At 41.6% G+C, this 18,085-nt stretch overlaps 1 protein-coding gene across 1 annotated transcript; it reads right to left on the bottom strand.

Annotated features, from left to right (window-relative positions):
* Positions 1 to 271: 271 nt before the first annotated feature.
* scg3 (secretogranin III) lies at positions 272 to 15,696 on the bottom strand. Its single transcript, XM_079497153.1, has 12 exons — positions 15,467 to 15,696; positions 14,883 to 14,935; positions 14,675 to 14,717; positions 13,493 to 13,729; positions 11,952 to 12,094; positions 11,692 to 11,850; positions 10,827 to 11,067; positions 9,207 to 9,323; positions 7,614 to 7,697; positions 6,556 to 6,666; positions 4,988 to 5,077; positions 272 to 871 (listed from the first exon to the last, which is right to left on the bottom strand). The coding sequence occupies exons 1-12, from the start codon at positions 15,564 to 15,566 to the stop codon at positions 753 to 755; spliced, it is 1,497 nt and encodes a 498-aa protein (XP_079353279.1). The 5' UTR covers positions 15,567 to 15,696; the 3' UTR covers positions 272 to 752.
* Positions 15,697 to 18,085: the final 2,389 nt, after the last annotated feature.

The raw sequence follows: 18,085 nt of genomic DNA, 5'->3' as shown, positions 1-18,085 counted from the left end.
AAAGCCTTATAGAAAGTCTTAAACAGGGTTCGATTTGCTGGGGGGGGGGGGGGGGTGATATCCACCCCTCTGTCCATTGATTTTTATTGCCAGTTGGGATATCTTTCATCCCTGCTTCTGGTCAGACTGAATTACTGTACATACATTTCATGTAGACTGATATGTGTGATTGGTACACAATTTACAAAAGAAAGCATGTTATCCATTATCCCTGGTTTTTTTTTAACAACCCCCCCCCCCCCCCCCCCTCATCCTTTTTACAAAACGAACCCTGGTCTCATAGATCATTTACTATTAATTCCAGAGACAGTCATGTTTGTCTGTAAGATAGAAAATACTATCATTTAGTTGTATGTACTGCATACTGTAAGTAGGTTAGATAAATATGTGTTTGATTTCGCTCAATGTGTGAAAAAACAAAGAAAAAATAAACAATCCCATCATCTCGGTGTGCAAGAATCATTGATTAATTAATTTGGTTGTAATTAATAATTCAATTTTTTAATTGAGAGCATAAATATTAATACATTCCTCCTGTATATATATGGGGAATGTCATATACTGTGTTCCCCTTAATGGTTGATTTTAAATAAACAGTAAATACTTTGCCTTATTGGGCAATATTGCATCCACTGCTAGACCATGATATTGGACTTAACAGTGGATATTTAAAATTCTCTTGCAGTGCGGATCCAGACTCAGTAATGTGCGCGAGGCCATCGATTGGGTTGTGGCGGTTTCTCTGTTTAAGGTCACAGGCTTCCATAGATCCTCTTGATGGTCTCCCCCTCATCCTTGTCGATGATGCCCTTCTCGATGTATGAGTCCACCTGCTGGTCCATGAAGTCCCTCAGTTTGGACAGGTCATAATCTGGAGGGTCAGACACAGGAAGCATGGGTCATACTCTTGGACTGTAGACAGTTGAAGGCAATAACGGTTCTCTTACTGGCACTAGTGTCCGTTCCTGTCCACTGAAGCTCATCGTGTACAGTAAAGCTTTTAAATCGGGAGCGATGGGCTGATCTTAATCAAATATATGGACCACACGACATCTGAGACACTAAGCTTTGAGAAGAGACACCCAAACAAGTCATTATCTGGTAAAACTAGAACGAGTATCAGGACGGATTAAGGTCAAATGTAAAATGTGTGTGGTCCTTTCTGCTGAAGGGCTGTAGCCTACATGACCTGATGTTAGACCGACAAGATGGTCTGTCCAAATATCCAGTTAGAGGGTGTACCTCTAAAAACGTTTACATAGGCACACACATCCAAGCGATACATTACTGGTTGCACTAATAATAATAAAGTGTTACAATTACAATAGTCTGGTTGCCCTTACCACACTAATTATGTTAAGATAGAAAAATAGAGTCGCAACACTCCCATGGATAATGTAATGTATTACTGAGGGTGACGTTTCGAGCATCTAGCTCCAGGAAGAGGTAGAACAAAACATCATCTTGATGCTCTTACATGATTAAAGTGTAACTGTAATCATGTAATGTGTCCAGTTATCATTATAAGCTATTAACACTGAGGATTTAGCTAGGAAGCTTTCAATGCAACAAAATTAAATGTCCATAATGATGTGTACATCATTTGCACCAACAAAGTCATGGCTCAGATTTATATTTTGCACATTCTCAGTACCAAAGCAGATGCAAATGTCATGCAAATGCACTAGATATATAATATTATACCATGTTATCGCCTACTTGTAGACATTTGAGACAAAGGTGTAATGAGGAGGTGCTTTTATTCTGTAGTGAACACAGCCTATTCCATTCTAATATGCAGCACAGCAACACCAACACGACTACTGTCTCTGAGAGTAATCACACAGATGCGAGGAATAGAAATGCAGAGGAGCAGCCAAGAAGATAAGCTAGTTATACATTTCTCCAGTCTGTGTAGGGGGCCAACAGTAAAAAATAACTGCAATCACCTTTGGTGTAAAGAAAAATAATGACCCAGTTGATTTTGTTCGCATCTTCAAATCTTGAAGCTAAAAAAGTGAATTACTGTATGCTAGACACAAAATCACTGTATAGGGCATTTCAAATTCAAGTCTTAGTATTTTTCAATTACCACACACATCATGGATTATTCCTTAACATTCAGGAAATACTCGTGTCTGGCTATGCCACCTTACTCTTAATGATCAACCCTTAACTTAGTTGTACAGTATTTCACATCACATAACTTATACAATATTCTATACAGTGATTTTGCGTCTGCTTTTAACAGTCCACTTTGTAGCTTCAAAATGTGAAAACGCCATATTCAAGTGGTTAGATTTTTTTCTTCCCACCAAACTGTGATTGCATTCAGCATTATTATTTTGTACTGTTGCACTTAACTATGGTTACTCAATACTGGAACAGCTAAGGCATTGCCATCTGTTCCTCTGGCTACTCTATGTAGGGTTAATGTGCATAATGCATACACGCACACACAAACACAAACAGTCCTAATGACTCTTGCAGAGTAAACCCAATGACTGTTTATTGCCCACTTTGTTTCTATGACACCGTTATTAGATGGAAGGGGATTTGTTGACGTTAACCTGCATTTATTTTGAGAGTGAGAGAAGTACGATATGTAATGCATTCTGTGGTACAGTAGAAAAACAATAACTGCCTCTATAGATCCAAAAACCAGAAACCAAACATTAAACCGAGACGCAGCGTGCGTGTGTGCGTTGCCCACACCACTGACAGTCAGGCAGGGAGCGAGGTCCCTCTTCTCTCAGACACCCGCTGCACACACTAGAATGCTAATGACGTGGGTTGTATTGGGACAGGACGAAGAGGAGCACTGGACATTCACTTCTCCCCTCCTCCCCCCCCGGGCCCTCTGCTCCTGCCCTGCACAGTAAAACCTGGATTTGACTGTGCATGGGTAAGCTATTAATATAGTCCTCATCAGGAATTATTTGTGTCTACACAGGAATCTAGGTCACACCAGTAGTCATGTGTATCAGCCCAATGAGCATTAACAATTATTGTTGGGCTTCGAGATGGTTTGATTTTTAATTAATTGCATTTTTATAGCGCTTTTCCACATGCTCAAAGTGCTTTTACAATGGTTCATTCCTTCATACATTGGGAGGTGAAGCGGCGAACAGTCAACGCCAGCGTCCTCACTTCTCACACACCAATGGTAACAAGCTACAGTAGCACCGACAGACTCATTGGAAGCAATGTACTGTAGGGTTCAGTGTCTTCCCCACTTTGACATGTAGACAGGATTCAAACCACCGACCCACGGATCATTGGTTGACCTGCTCTACCTCCTGAGCCACAGCCGGCCAATCTTTTTTACATGGCTATTATATGGTGGTGGTCATCATCATCACCAGTAGAGATGAATAACCTGAACTCTGAATCTTACGCTATATCTTTTAAGCATCACTAGGTATTGACATGTTGTGTAGCAATTCTGCTTCTCTATGAAGAGTAATAAATAAGGATGTTGGTTGTGCTTTGTACAGTAGGTTAAAAACTAAAAGTGGCTTTTACAAAATAAAAGAAGGAAGGGACTTGCACTTGTCATCCTATTTTTTGGCCTGTGACTTTGTTCCAGTCTATTTCTTTGCCAATATGCAGTTTCAATTTCAGTTTTTGACAATTCAAATTGATTGCATTTAGGCTTTCTCATCAGAACACAAACAGCATCCTTATCTAGATTTTAAATTCTGCTCTGCACACACACAAACACTTAACTTAGTCTGCCCACACACTTTTCAACGTCACATACGCACATATGCATACACTAGCATTTGTGTGTGCTCTTATTAAATATCCACACCAGGTAGGAGGGAAGGGAAGACATGAATAGGCCTTTCTTTCAGAAGAATGCAGCCATATCAATGTAATTAGAACAGGGTCATTAAAGCTCATTAAATGCTCATCCATATTCATGAGGCCAGAGCATAAAGCATCCATCTCTGTTCCCTTGCCATGCTCATTTTAATTGCAAATTGGGACAAACAAAAGAGGCTTTAACATTATTCTTCAGTGTGTCACCGCAGACCTATCTGTGACCTGTTTGCAGGAGATGCTAGCATGATGAGTCAGAGTACATGTTTCCACTTTTGAATCATTTCTGTAGCTGAAATTCTAGAAATGTAGAATTTGTTTGTAGTGTTGGAGGGTAACTATACTCACTATAATGGGAAAAGTCTTAGCCTTGTAAAGCTTGGACATAGTGATGTGTTTAACTTTAACCTTGTGCATGTTCTCGTATCTCATTGTACAGTATTAAGAAGAGGTGTCTCACCTACAGTGGTGGAAAAAGTACTCAAATATTTTACTTAAGTAAAAGTATCAATACTGCAATATAGAAATACTCATAAGTAAAAGGGGCGACTCACACGGTCGCAACAGATTGATTTATGCTTGTTGTATGAGATGTATAGCTGATGCAAGCTCGCAATGCATTTCCAATGGGAGTCACATGGTTTGACACAACATTTGTGTTGTATGAGGGGGAGGGGGGCAGTCGAAACACAGCCGAAAGCCATACAACAGCTTGTAGTCCAAAATGTTGTATCAAACCATGTGACTTCCATTGGAAATGCATTGGGGCAGCCATGACACTTACATCTTGCTTACATCTAGCATGCATCAATGAAATGTACAGGTTGAAGTGGTTAATGTATGTTTTGTAATAATAATCAGAATCTACAAAGTAACTAGTAACTAAAGTTTTAAAATGTAGTGGAGTAAATAAAAAGTACAATATTTGGATCTGAGATGTAGTGGAGTAGAAGTCAGAGCATTGGAAATCGGAAATACTCAAGTAAAGTACAAAAACCTAAAATTTTTACTAAGTACAGTACTTGAGTAAATATAGTTACTTTACACTTTAATGTTGTACTGTAAGATTGGGTGTGTCATATTTCATTGTACTGTAAGGTTGGGTGTGTACAGTATGGTTCATATGTCATTGTACAATATTAATTTAGGTTGAGTGTCTCACCATCTTTGCCCTCTTCTTTGTTGTGTTTCTTCAACCACTCAATGTTCTTTCTGATGGCCTCCAAATATGTCTCCGACTTGCCAGGACGATCTGGAATTGGGAGAGAAACAAAACAAAGCAAAATGAGTTCATAGATTATGATGGACAAGTAGTTTAGGGTGGAGTTGTAGAGTAGATTATAATATAATATAATATACAAGACATTAAGATACACAATAACATATACTATATTGCCTGCACCACACAGGTTTGCACCAAAGTGCAATAGTGGGTTAGTTTAGTCCCAAGGCTAATTAATTACTTACATCACTGAGTTATTTTCAAATCAATATATGCATGGTGCTTTTTTCATTACACTGACAGTGGCAATAAATTACCTACAAAGGTCATTCTAATTTGATAGCACTCTAGTACACATTATGCACATTCATAGTTGGCCCTGTGCGCTTCCCCCCTTAATAAATCTATAAACCCATGGAGCAGCAATGTACATGGTTAGAGATGAAAGACGATTAAATTGTTGTTTGTCTATGGCTTAAGCGTTGCAGTAATTTGGCTGATAATGATGTATGAACAAGCTTTTTAATCAGGGGAATTATTGCCCTTCCTCACTGCATGCTGTTAACATACTGATATCAGTATCTACTCTACAATTGACTGAATTTCCTGTGGAAATTTACGTTTATATAAATTGTGTGTGTGTGTGTGTGTGTGTGTGTGTGTGTGTGTGTGTGTGTGTGTGTGTGTGTGTGTGTGTGTGTGTGTGTGTGTGTGTGTGTGTGCGTGCGTGTGCAGTGTGTGCGTGCGAGCTGATATGAGGTCAACTGTTTCTCAACTGTAGGCTTTTCTCAGGGAGTTTTTGGACTGACCTATTTCAGGACAGAACTGGGACATAACTTTCACTGATCTGAGCTGTATTCGAGCTGAACACTTCCTGCAAGAACTATTTTATTCTTAAAGATATATTTATTTTTGGGGGGGCTTTTTTCTGCTTTCATTTGATAGTGTATAGTAAGTTGACAGGAAATGGGGGGAGAGAGATGGGGAGTAACACGCAGCAAAGGTTGTTGGGATCAGGAGTCGAACCCGTGACACGCTGTCAGGCTGGATTAGCAGCCTAGGAGCCCGGACCGCTAGGCTGGCCCGGGCCAAAACTAGTTTATTTTTCATTGAACATTATTGCTGTAATAAGCTATATTAAAGATTAATAAGCTATATTTGAAAATTCTTCATGATTCATTTATTTGACATAATGTTAATCACAAAACAATGGCAAACATAATGAAAATCATTGAGTCACATTGACAATATAATCAGGCACATAATAGTGTAAGTTCTGCTCAGAACTGGTTATGTTTCCCTCCTCCCCAAATAATCAAATCCAAGAACAAAGCGCAGTAAAAATCCAGAGTGTTAATTTAACCATAGAATCCAGCGCAAGGATCTCAGAGTTAAATGAACACTCCATATTTTGTATGCATGTCTGGTCTGTGACTCAACGGTCACATTTGTGGATGTTTATGTTGGTGACCCGGTGGACAGCTGAGCATGCATAATATGGGACTGACTGGTCACAGTTGGCGGCTGTTCCTCCTTTGTTGAGTCTTTTAGATTCTCATACTCTTTCTGCATCTTAGCTGCCTCAGCTTTGGTGTTGTCATCCTCATCCAAGTTCTTCCCTACAGCAAAGAAAAAACGGGGATAACATGAGCAAAACCTCAAACAAAACTGTTATTGGAACATTCTAAATTCTGTCAAACAACTCAAATATCGATTTAGTTCAGGGGTGGGCAACTGGCGGCCCGGGGGCCACATGCGGCCCCCACCTTCACTTAATGTGGCCCTCAGGTTAATGTCAGAATACTGATATAATATTGGTTTCAGCTGTTTACAATTCCACAACATGCAAACATGACCCGCTTTAATTACTTCAGTCTAAATTAGTAGCTCATTGCTCAACACATGTATAATTAAAGGCATTTGGAATTACATAAAAATGTTCATTTTCAGGATTCCAATTAAAAAATTGCAAAAATGTAAGATTTCAATTCGAATATAGCAAAAATAGCCGATCTACAAGCTCAAAACGCGTCGCAGCGCGACGCGTTTTGAGCTTGTAGATCGGCTATTTTTGCTACGACAGTAATATATGGCCCTAGGGAGTGAGTGTGGAAATATAGTGGCCCTCTCCATCGTCAAAGTTGCCCACCCCTGATTTAGTTGATGACCAGATGTCCCAAATCATGCAGGACAATCTTGCAGCTTAACCTTTTGTAACGCGCCCTGCAGCAAGAATTACATTGTCCTGCATTTGAATGAACTCTCAAATTAGCCTATTTACACAACACTATGAGGTTGACGTTGCTGTTTAGGAAATGAAAAGGGTATGCTGGCTTATTGCCTTTAAGAAAACACAAGCTGTTGGCATGGTCTGGCTCTCATAGCCTGGTCACTATAGAAACAATGCAACAACATTGACAATTCAATTCAATTAAACTGACAATTAAATGGGCATTGCGCAGGAACAAGTAATTTGACTTTTTGCTCGTGGTTTAATGGAGACCTACTCTTCCACTTATTGGTTTACATTGTATCTTGCAGTGTTATGTTGATGTATTTTTTTTACCAGAGGTTCTAGTGACATCAGGAGTGCCAAGAGATTTGCCCAGCTTGTTCTTGGTCTGCATGGCTATCATGGCATCCAGGTTCTCTGTAGGCGGGGAAATGTAAATGTAAAACAAATGGTGACAAAACAAACATTAAATTCTCTTTATTGTTAATGGCATTTAATGTTTGTGTTAGGGAATATTTAATGTATGACCATTTGAAAGTCCTCTATGACTCTTATATTGCTATGACTCATAGTTATTATCATAAGAATGTGTTTTTTGTCAAAGATTATTATGATGATAATGATGGCATACTTCTTTTTCTCATTCTCGTTCTCTCCAACCTCATTACTCATCTTTAGGCTCTTCATGTTCCCTAATTATCTTCCTGTCCATCATGTCCCTCCTTCCTGCTGTCTCCTGCCCACGTTAGCTATAGCTGCTACCCCCTGGCTGTTTGTAGCAGCCCACCTGTTGCACAGCGGAAACCATTTATCACAGCAGCTTCTTCCTGCCCCCTGCTTCCTCCCTTCCCCCTTTTCTCCTTGTACCCTGTCTCCTTCTCCCTAGAGGGCTAATGGCCTTTATCTGTTTGAGGCAACATTAGCTTGTGTTAATCATGTGTGTGTGTGTGCGGGGGGGGGGGGGGGTCACGACTAAATGACTGGGGAGCCAATGACATGTTGCTAGGTGATGTACAATTCCATCCTAGCATCTCTACGCAACCCATACTGCCTACATCGGCTCGGGCTGTGTAAGGTGGATGTGGTCATTCGATCAGCTGCCAGTGTCAGCGCAGCTGGTTGGTCTGGGAGGGTCATTTCAAGGACTATTGAATACTCCTGTTACCGATAATGATATGCTTTGTCACAGTACAGTTCCCGTAAAGTAAAAGTGTTACGCACGCACGCACGCACGCACGCACGCACGCACGCACGCACGCACGCACGCACGCACGCACGCACGCACGCACGCACGCACGCACGCACGCACGCACGCACCACCACGCACGCACGCACGCACGCACGCACGCACGCACGCACGCACGCACGCACGCACGCACGCACGCACGCACGCAATCTAAAGTCTCAAATATCAGAAAGAGAAAGGTAATTTGTATGGACAGAGATGTTAGGTCCTGGGGTCGTCAGGGCTCAGAGGGAGATATGTGACATCTGTCCTTTGCAGAAGACTGTCCTTTCAATCAGTCACAGATGAGAAGATAAGTCCTAAAACAAGCCTGGTTACAACAGCGTTGCTGTCCCTGACGCTCATCAGTCTGAACAGGACTCACACTTCACTGAACTGGCAGATAAAAGCTTGGCTTCATGCATATGCACAAAGACACAAAGACAGATAGGCACGCTCTACAGTACACTGAAATGCACAATTAAAAAGGCATCTGGAAGGATAAAATCTGAACAAATTGAACAAATCCTCCCTGTCATCCACTGATAATGCACAATCCTCTATTAACCATACAGTAGCACATGATGCAGTCTTCAAGGACTGCAATCTGCTCGCAAATCCATAATGTTTCCATCTGTAATGTTTTGATCTATAATGATTCCATCCATCTACAAACAAACAGTGCTGCTGTTTAATCTTACCCAAATAGGAGACTCCTTCCTCTGGTGTGATGGTGCCATATTTCACCATCATCTTCACAAAGTCAATAAGGGTCTTCATGATGGTTATCAGTGTCTCTCTCTCCTGGGCATCTCGATCTGCAGCACAAAGAGTAAATTATAATCATGAGTACTTTCCCACTCATATTTGTTGTTGCACTAATATCCAAACAGAAAAGAACGCACACTCCTTTTCTTGGTGCTGAGCCAAACTGCAAAAACAGAATCAGGACAAACAAGAAGGGTTTTTTTAAAATGCTCCAGATTTATTCACAGCACAGCAGCAATATGTGGTTATATTGCTGTTGTGTGAATTACATTGGAGCATTGAGTTGCGAGCCCGCTTCTTGTTTGTTACGCTAATACAACATTTTATTGTGGGGATGTCAGTGATGGAGATGAGACTGAGTATGATGGAGTATGATCAAAATAATATTATAATAGGCCATGAAAAGTACTGGTTTCTTATTGGCTGGCAGTTGTCCGTTAAAATCACACAGACAGACGGATAGACGGACGGACGGACAGACCCACGCACGCACGCACACAGATGGCAAGCCAGAGCCCCAGCTCACTATCAGTGAGTTATGTGGCAGCTAATGTAAAACAACAGTAAACAATAAAAGCATTACATGATATTGGCAATAATGAAAACTAAACACTAAAACAAAACAATGATTGTTTTACCATCTAATATCTTAGTAACAGTCTATGTATCGAAGTGTGCCTGAGAAAGACACTTAATCACTAACTGCTCCCCAGGCGCTGTATTAATAGCATCCACTGTTCCTAATAATTAGGATGGGAAATGCAGGACAAATTTCACATATGTGCAAATGTACAGTGACAAATACCCCAACATCAACAAGACCAGTTTGTTTAAAAACTGTATTTTAGTTTGTGTCAAAGTTACTTTTGTATGAAAGCAGTCAACTGAGACAAGTGCTAATGTGGATTAGAGTCAACTAGTTTGTGGACATTGTTGTTAAAATAGTGGAATATCTGTAACTAACTTTATTGCAAACATTGCAAAATCAATGAGTTCCAACCACGCCTAAAACGTTAATACTTTGCGATATGATTGACTGCGTAGCTAGAACAACCTTCAATTAGGTCTGAAAAGGAACATCAATGGACACGGCGGAGGGAACTACTCCGCTATGCATTGTTTTTCCACCTCCGACACGTCGTCCATTACTTTCCGTTCCTGTTTCAGGAAATCTTGTTGTGCTTAATTGTATTATTTCGTATGTAAGTATTGGTCTGTGTTTGCATATGTGAGACGTCCGGTTGTGAACGTACAGTATGTTTGGAGTGGGCGTGTGGCCAACTCCTTTCATCCATAGCTCCTGTGTGTCTCCCGCAGGTTAACAAAGGCAATGAGCGAGTGAACAGATGGAAATAAGTGACTCATGCACATTCATATTCACAACATCATTGCCATGACAACAACCTCTCCAGCTGTCCCCTTTGAACCGACTAGACCCACAGACCTCGGGAGACACACATACATTCACTCGACAGTCCACGACCATAGAGTTCATGGACTCAAAGAGGTCACGGACTCCCATGGCTCTTGTGCTGTGTCTGTGGGAAGCTCACCTGAATCGAGGCTCTTCAGTAGGCGGTAGAAGTTGGGGAAGTACTGCAGGTCCTGGAGGCCGTCCTCTGGGTTGACCTCGTTGCCCTCGCCGGTGTCTCTGTTCCACGTTTTGCCCACCGTGTCGTCCTCGTCTCCCTTTGCGCCCCGCTCCACGTTGTCCTCTGTCTCGTCTTCATCCTCCCCGCCCTCCTCCTCCTCCTCCTCCTCATCATATTGACGCCTAGGCGATTCCGACATGTCCTGGAAGATTGATTATCATCATCATCATCATCATCATCATCATCATCATCAACATCATGATCGGAACCTCTGCTGCATTTACAGTAAATTAGCTTTTTAAAATAATCTAAAATTGCATTTGACACTGTGAAGAGTTTGTCTTTTTTTACTGTTCTTTTCTCACATGTAATTTCAGACATTTTATTTGTTTATTTGTTAGTTTCCAATTTGTGTTGTGTTACTGACTAGTGTGGTTGCTATAGGCAACGCAACACACACTATTGTTCTCAGTCCGAGAATTGTTTGCCAGCAAAGTGAACCTGCTTTTTGTTAACTGTTAACAGAAAAGTGAAGCTTTTGGTCATGCTTCACACACTTTTGTCACTGTTGCCATGCTAAACATGTATAATATAAATGGTTAGACGGAATTCAGTTCCCAGTGGATTCCTCGCGACGCGTCAGTGCAACCACACTTGCAATTTCCACAAATTGCACCTTTGTAGTTTTGTTTGTATTTTTGTATTTGTTTTTATGTGAACTCCAGGATTCTTAGCAAAATCCAAAAATCTAATCAGTGCCATCATCATCATCATCATCATCATCATCATCATCATCATCATCATCATATGCTTTAGCAGATTGTACCATATGAGCATCAGTGCTTGGGTCATCCTGCTCTCCCCTGGTTGCTGGATACTCTTCTACTAGATCCTCTATTTCATTGTTCTTTGCATTCTTCGTAATGAGATCAGAGAGGGCTTCAGCCACCTGGTACTCCAGGGTTTCTGCCTGACTGTCTGTTATCTACAGGGGGAGGGGGGGGGGGGGGGTAGAAATGATTGGTGAGTATGGTATTTGCCACATCCCAACTGGGAAAGCGTCAGGCTACAGGATGCAGAACCCACCAGTCCCAGTTTGAGCAGCTTGGATACGATCCTGTCGAACACCCCTCTGTCGTCCTCCTCGTAGATCTTGTTGGCAATCTTCTGGACAATGTCCTCTGCTGTCAGTGGGGTACCATCCACCTGCCGGAAGCTCTCTGGCTCATCTGAGATAAGACCACAAAAACGTTAAGTCATGTGTATATCTTATGCCTGATGTATACTTAATAGTATGATGATGTCGCAAGCTGAAAATAGCAGATCTACAATCTACAATCATGTGAGCTTAGATCTGCTATTTAAGGGTGCGCAACACCATCGTCTGACTACAAATGAAAGCATTATTACATCGTGAAGACTAGAATGTCACATGCTCATTCTATGGTTTGAGATGATTGTGATTTCCTATTTTCTTCTGAGCACACTAAATAATTCTCTTTTTGTTCTCCCACACTGTTGTCCATTTTGTAGTGGTTTGATAATATATGGTTTGAGAATATCCTGCCGCAACTCACTCCCACCTCAGTGGGTGTAACACCGATCTGACAGATACTATTATTCTCTCCTCTTCTCTATGTGCTTTACTGAGTCAGAATGGTGGGTTTGTAGCAGTGTGTCCCTCAAAACAATAACATAATAATAATAATAATAATAATAATAATAATAATAATAATAATAATAATAATAATAATAATAATAATAATAATAATAATAAACATCTGCTTTCTAAGCTACCCATAATGGCACATCACTTACTGTATGTAAAGATGGTCACTAACCATAGAATACTATGGGTATTTTTGTGCCAAATGCTGTGGCCAAATTTAGACTTACGAGGCGTGCTTTTTGTCACAGTTGAGCCAACAAGACGAAAAGGTAAACACTCAGCACTTTCAACATGAGTCACTTCAGCTCAGACACTGCATTAATATGCTGATGATCAGTGCAGATACTGTATCAAGTTACATATTATGCAGCAGTAGCCTATACTGTGGCATGTGTGTAGTGCGACACAACAATTAGCACTTAACACATGAACACATTTTAAGACTCAACATGAGGAGGAGGTTCTGCAATATTGGAAACTGATTCATCATAGTGGGAGTATACATATGTCCAGCCAGCTCAGCACAACCAGAGCCAGTCCATGTGTACTAACGAGACACTGTCCTTATATAAGAATTATTCCAAATAGCAACAGGAAGTTGGAGCTATATGGTAGCTTTAGTGTTGTCTGCCTGCCTGCCTGCCTGCCTGCCTGCCTGCCTGCCTGCCTGCCTGCCTGTCTGCCTGCCTGCCTGCCTGCCTGTCTGTCTGTCTGTCTGTCTGTCTGTCTCTCTCTCTCTCTTCATACAAAATGTCTGTCTGGATACCTCGCCATGCCAGTAAGAAAAATTAAGCTTAAGATTTGCCAGAGGACAGACCAAGGTATCAAAAGGCAGGCCAGAGGACAGACCAAGGTATCAAAAGTCAACACATTCAAGCCACCAAAGTAGTACCAGGGTTTGGGTCTGGTTAAATACAAATCAAATCACATTGTTACAGGCTGTATATCTTGTGTCCCTATAGATACTTGCCATCGTCCATTATATTCTTGGTGGAGTCGTAATCTTCCACCAGACGGCGACTCTTGGTGGAGTCTGAATCATCTGGGGTGTACTTCTCCTCGCTCTGCCCCTCCCTGGCTGGCTTCTCATTGGTCTCCTTTAACCTCTGACCCTGGGCCAAGGACTTGAGAACAGTGAAGTCATCACTGTCCGGCTCTGATGCTGTGTCCTTGGGGACAGTGGGAGTCTTTGTCTCTGAAGACAGCAAAGGGGAAATAAATGGTTAACACTGGTTCTCAAACAGTGTCAGGATTTGTATGGGTCCCTTTACTTTTTTTTGTTTCCTACATTTGTTTTTATTATTATTATTATTTCAAAACATTTTCAAAATGGTCTTGAGCTAAAACATTTGGCAACCACTGACTTAAACCCTATATGGTTGAGCTCAGGGCTCTATACTAGGTATTGTTTGAGTGATGCAACCACTCCCTTACGGAGCTATGCGTGTGGGTGGGTGGGTGGGTGGGTGGGTGCGTCTGAGCACGAAAACAGCATGGTTGTTTTTCACCACCTGTGCGCAACCTAACACACACATAAACACACACACGCACATATTAACTGTATATATGGTGATTTCAGGTGTGCCAGTACAGTACAGTACAGTGACAGTACAGTACAGTAGAGGGTACAGTAGAGGGACCCCCACATGGTAACCCCCACCATGGTGGCACCCTGGGTGCGTTCAGTGGGTCTGGAACCCCCCCCCCCCCAGGGACCCCCACACGGCGTTGCACCACTCACTTGATTTTTTTAAATGTTTTCTGTTATTGTGGGGAAAGCTTTCGTAGAAAATAGCTGATCAACAAGCTCACAACCTAATCCTCACAATACGGATGCTGCATGGGGTTTGAGTGATTAAAAGAGGAAGCATGTATACTGAGATAATGCATGAATAGCGGATTCGAAGGAAAATCAACCGATAACCACCAGTAGGTTGCTTATCAAGATGATCTTATCGACCTTTAGGCCTACTGGGAGCCTACTGGCTGCATTTAGGAAACACGGAGACCTCCAACGTGGTGTTTCATGTAAATGCATGCAGTATGAAATCTATATATAGATAGGCTATCTCTGGCATCTATGTCGTATTGTAATAAGAATCTCATAGGAATATTGATTGGTAATGGTGGGTCAGGTTACCTGCAGACTGTATTGCAGCCTTCACACTGTCTGCCTCAGCAATCTGAAGAATCGAGAGAAACATTTCAGAATTTCCAGTAAGCATGACCTCTCATTATTAAGTTCTATAGCTACACGGCTGCTTGTGGCCACATAGGCTATAACATATACATATACAGTATTTAGAAAGGCTTTTGGATACTGTTGGGATGAATGAGGGAAGGCTTACCTGCTCCTGTAGTGGTCTTTCTTCTGTCAACTGTCTGTTGTGAAGATATTTATCTGCAAAATAACAAATAAAAAAAACAATAGCAAATCAAATGTAAAATAAGGTAGGCCTGTTTATTATAATAATCTGGATATATAGGCTAATCATGTAGGCTATAATTCATTACAATTCATGTAATTTTTTTTTTACTGACATTGCATTTGATTCATTTATTTTGGTGACAATGTTTTTTGGAAGTTGTTTATTTTGTAAAGTTTCAAACTGACAACTCAGAACTAGGCTACACATACAGAGGCATATCTTAATCGGATTACCAAACAAAAGATTAAACTGCGGCGAAAATAGAACACAGTCGGCCTTTAACTCGCTTAAGCGACGTGGAAAAACCTCTTCAGTTTGTTTTCTTCTGCATCCCGGATTCCCGTATGATTTCAACGCACGAAGCATATCGTGGGCTTTTAACTTTAACGCCAATCACGAGATTTAATTAAATAACTGAAATAAGAATTAACTTAATTTTAATACCGTGATTTTAACGAAACGTCTGCGAGAGTGAGAAAAAGAAGAAGCACTGAACAACTCACCATCTGAGGCGGCAGGTGTTGGAAAGGCAGAAATCTGGCATATTGCATTCAGAGCTAAAAGCTGTAGGAGGACGTAAAGGCCGGCGCATGTTGACGCCATCCTGAAACAAATACTCAAATGTATGTGCCTGCAGACAGTGTTCAGGATGAGAGGATCTCCTCTGTGTTTCCTCTGTCTGTCTAGCCTTGCTCTTCTGGCCGTCCGCGGCCAAAGTGCTGAATGTTTGGACAGCTCCGCTCTGTGTCGCGTCTGGTAGTGCTGAAACCTCACAGCGCGGCTGCGCCCTGCTGTGTGTGTGTGTGTGTGTGTGTGTGTGTGTGTGTGTGTGTGTGTGTGTGTCAGCTGCGCCCGACCGACGCACGAGGAGGGGATCTGGACAAATCTCCGCTTTGCTTAGGAGGAGCTGTTAACGACTGGCGGTGCTGAAACCAGGTCACTCGCTATATAACGCGATCACCTGCCGGCTGCCTTTGGTGGTGTGTTCACCACTAGGCTACAGGACCTGCCCCTCAAGCGAACCAACGGAGGAGGAGAATGGACAGAATACCCGCCCATTTCGTGCGTCAGCCCCAACCAACCTGCGTCATGGTTGCACATCTTCGATCGCCCAGCTTGCTGCCATTAATTATATGAAGGCAACACATGAATAGAAAATAAAGAACAAAACCAGGTGCTCACAGGAGATATAAAAACGATAGGCTATAGTCAAAAGTGTCAATGGATCAAACGTGATAAAAACATGTGGAAAAACAACAATCCGGGCACTATAGGAGTAAAAAGGAGAAAAAGCCTTTATTTAGTAATTGCAACATGTTTAGACCTCGGAAGGTCTTCATCAGGGGTTTGTTTCAGGATCCATGGAGTTTAATAGCTGGTTTTGTCAGAAGCCCATTTTAAATATACTTTTCATTGGTTCAATATATTTTTAACCAACAGACAGACGTCAATAATCATAAAATAGTATTGATTTATAATATGTAAAAACAATACAAAACGTGGAGTTAAAGGGTTTATTCCAGACAGCGAGGAATAGTACAAATTATTTTGGTTGGCTTCCTTCAGACAATGCAGCATAAAAAATAAGTCAAATGTTAAAGAAAGGAAGAGAGTGCAAAAGAGAGCAAGGAGAGAAAAAAAGATTCAGAATCAGAATCAAGAGCTTCAAGATTCACGAGCATCATCAAATCACTATCCTGTCTAAATGTTAAAATAAAATAATATTGCACCGTGGTTACAACCTCATTTTAAAGGAGCATTCAGTGATTTGGGTGATTTGGAAAACCCCCGGTCCGCCCCGATAACAAGATGTGCACATGCACGCACTACAGTGGGGGGACACGCAACAGGCCAACAGCACGCACACCAAGGCCCGCCCCCGCTCGATCATGATTGGCGGAAGGCCCCTCTCTATCCTGATTGGATGAAGGCTGGCCTGGGCCACCTAGCCAAAAACGAAACCTACGGTTTTTTGACCCCAGGGATTAAATGGGGACAGGGAGGAACTCCTTATATGGTCAGCACACTCTATAGTAGGGAGGATATTTGAATTAAGTGAAATCACTGAATATACCTTTAAAGTTTCACAGATTATGCAGCCACAACCCTCCACCTCCCTCACCCACCTGGAGCAGAGGAACACTTATGTGAGAATTCTATAGACTACATGCACAACACCAGTCCCCTCCATTCTCGTCTACAGTCTATACGCCAATAACTCAGGGATCTATAGGTGAGGATGGGCTCCATTGTCTCTGTCCATCAACACAGGAGGAGTCCCGAGCCCCCTCCTCAACTCCCTAACCGTGAGTGACCATGCACGTACAAACATCAACTTGCAGAAGGTCAACAACAACAACCTTGGTGCCAGATGAACAGCCTCTCTCTTAATGTCAATGCAGGCCCAAGGAGCTGATGAACATGGACCACGAGAGGAGGGAGGCTTGGGCCCCTAAATGTCAACCAGATTACTGTTCAGACTCAGAGTGTCAGCAGCTTCAAGTTCCTTGCAATTCACATAATTGGGGACATCAACATAATAGTGGAAAAAACGCACAGCAACAGCAACTCCTTCTTTAACTCACGTGGCTGAAGATGTTGGGGTATATAGGACCAAATATTGTACGAGCTTTCTACAGAGTCACCACTGAGATTGTATTTGTGTTATTTATTTAACAGGGGCCATGCCAAACGGTTTGGCCAGAGTTAGTTGATTATGAGAGATTTATTGAAGTGTGGAGTGGTATTAATCAATTAAATTACAATACGATAGAATACAATCAAACATTATGATCTCATTAAAATAAAATAAAATGTCAGTGTCAATAGGAGTTAATAGGAATCCACAATATTATTAACCTTAAGGCTATAGAGAGTATAAAACAACGCATGAATCTCTTTCCAACCCTCACTTTATTGGCACCATGCCAATAATAATAGCACAGAGCTACACAGTAGCAAACAAACTCTTACATTCCTACTTGAGATTTAATTCATATATCGTATTCTCCTGGATATAGGAACAGTTCCCTACAACTCTGCCAACAATAATTTACATTTAGTGGCAATTGCTGAGTAGGGCAACTGCTGTGTGTTCTGTTCTGTGTGGACTACTGGGTGGG

This window comes from Electrona antarctica, assembly GCF_951216825.1.
Source record: "Electrona antarctica genome assembly, chromosome: 3".
NCBI lineage: Eukaryota > Metazoa > Chordata > Actinopteri > Myctophiformes > Myctophidae > Electrona > Electrona antarctica.
This window is presented reverse-complemented; position numbering and strand designations above follow the sequence as displayed.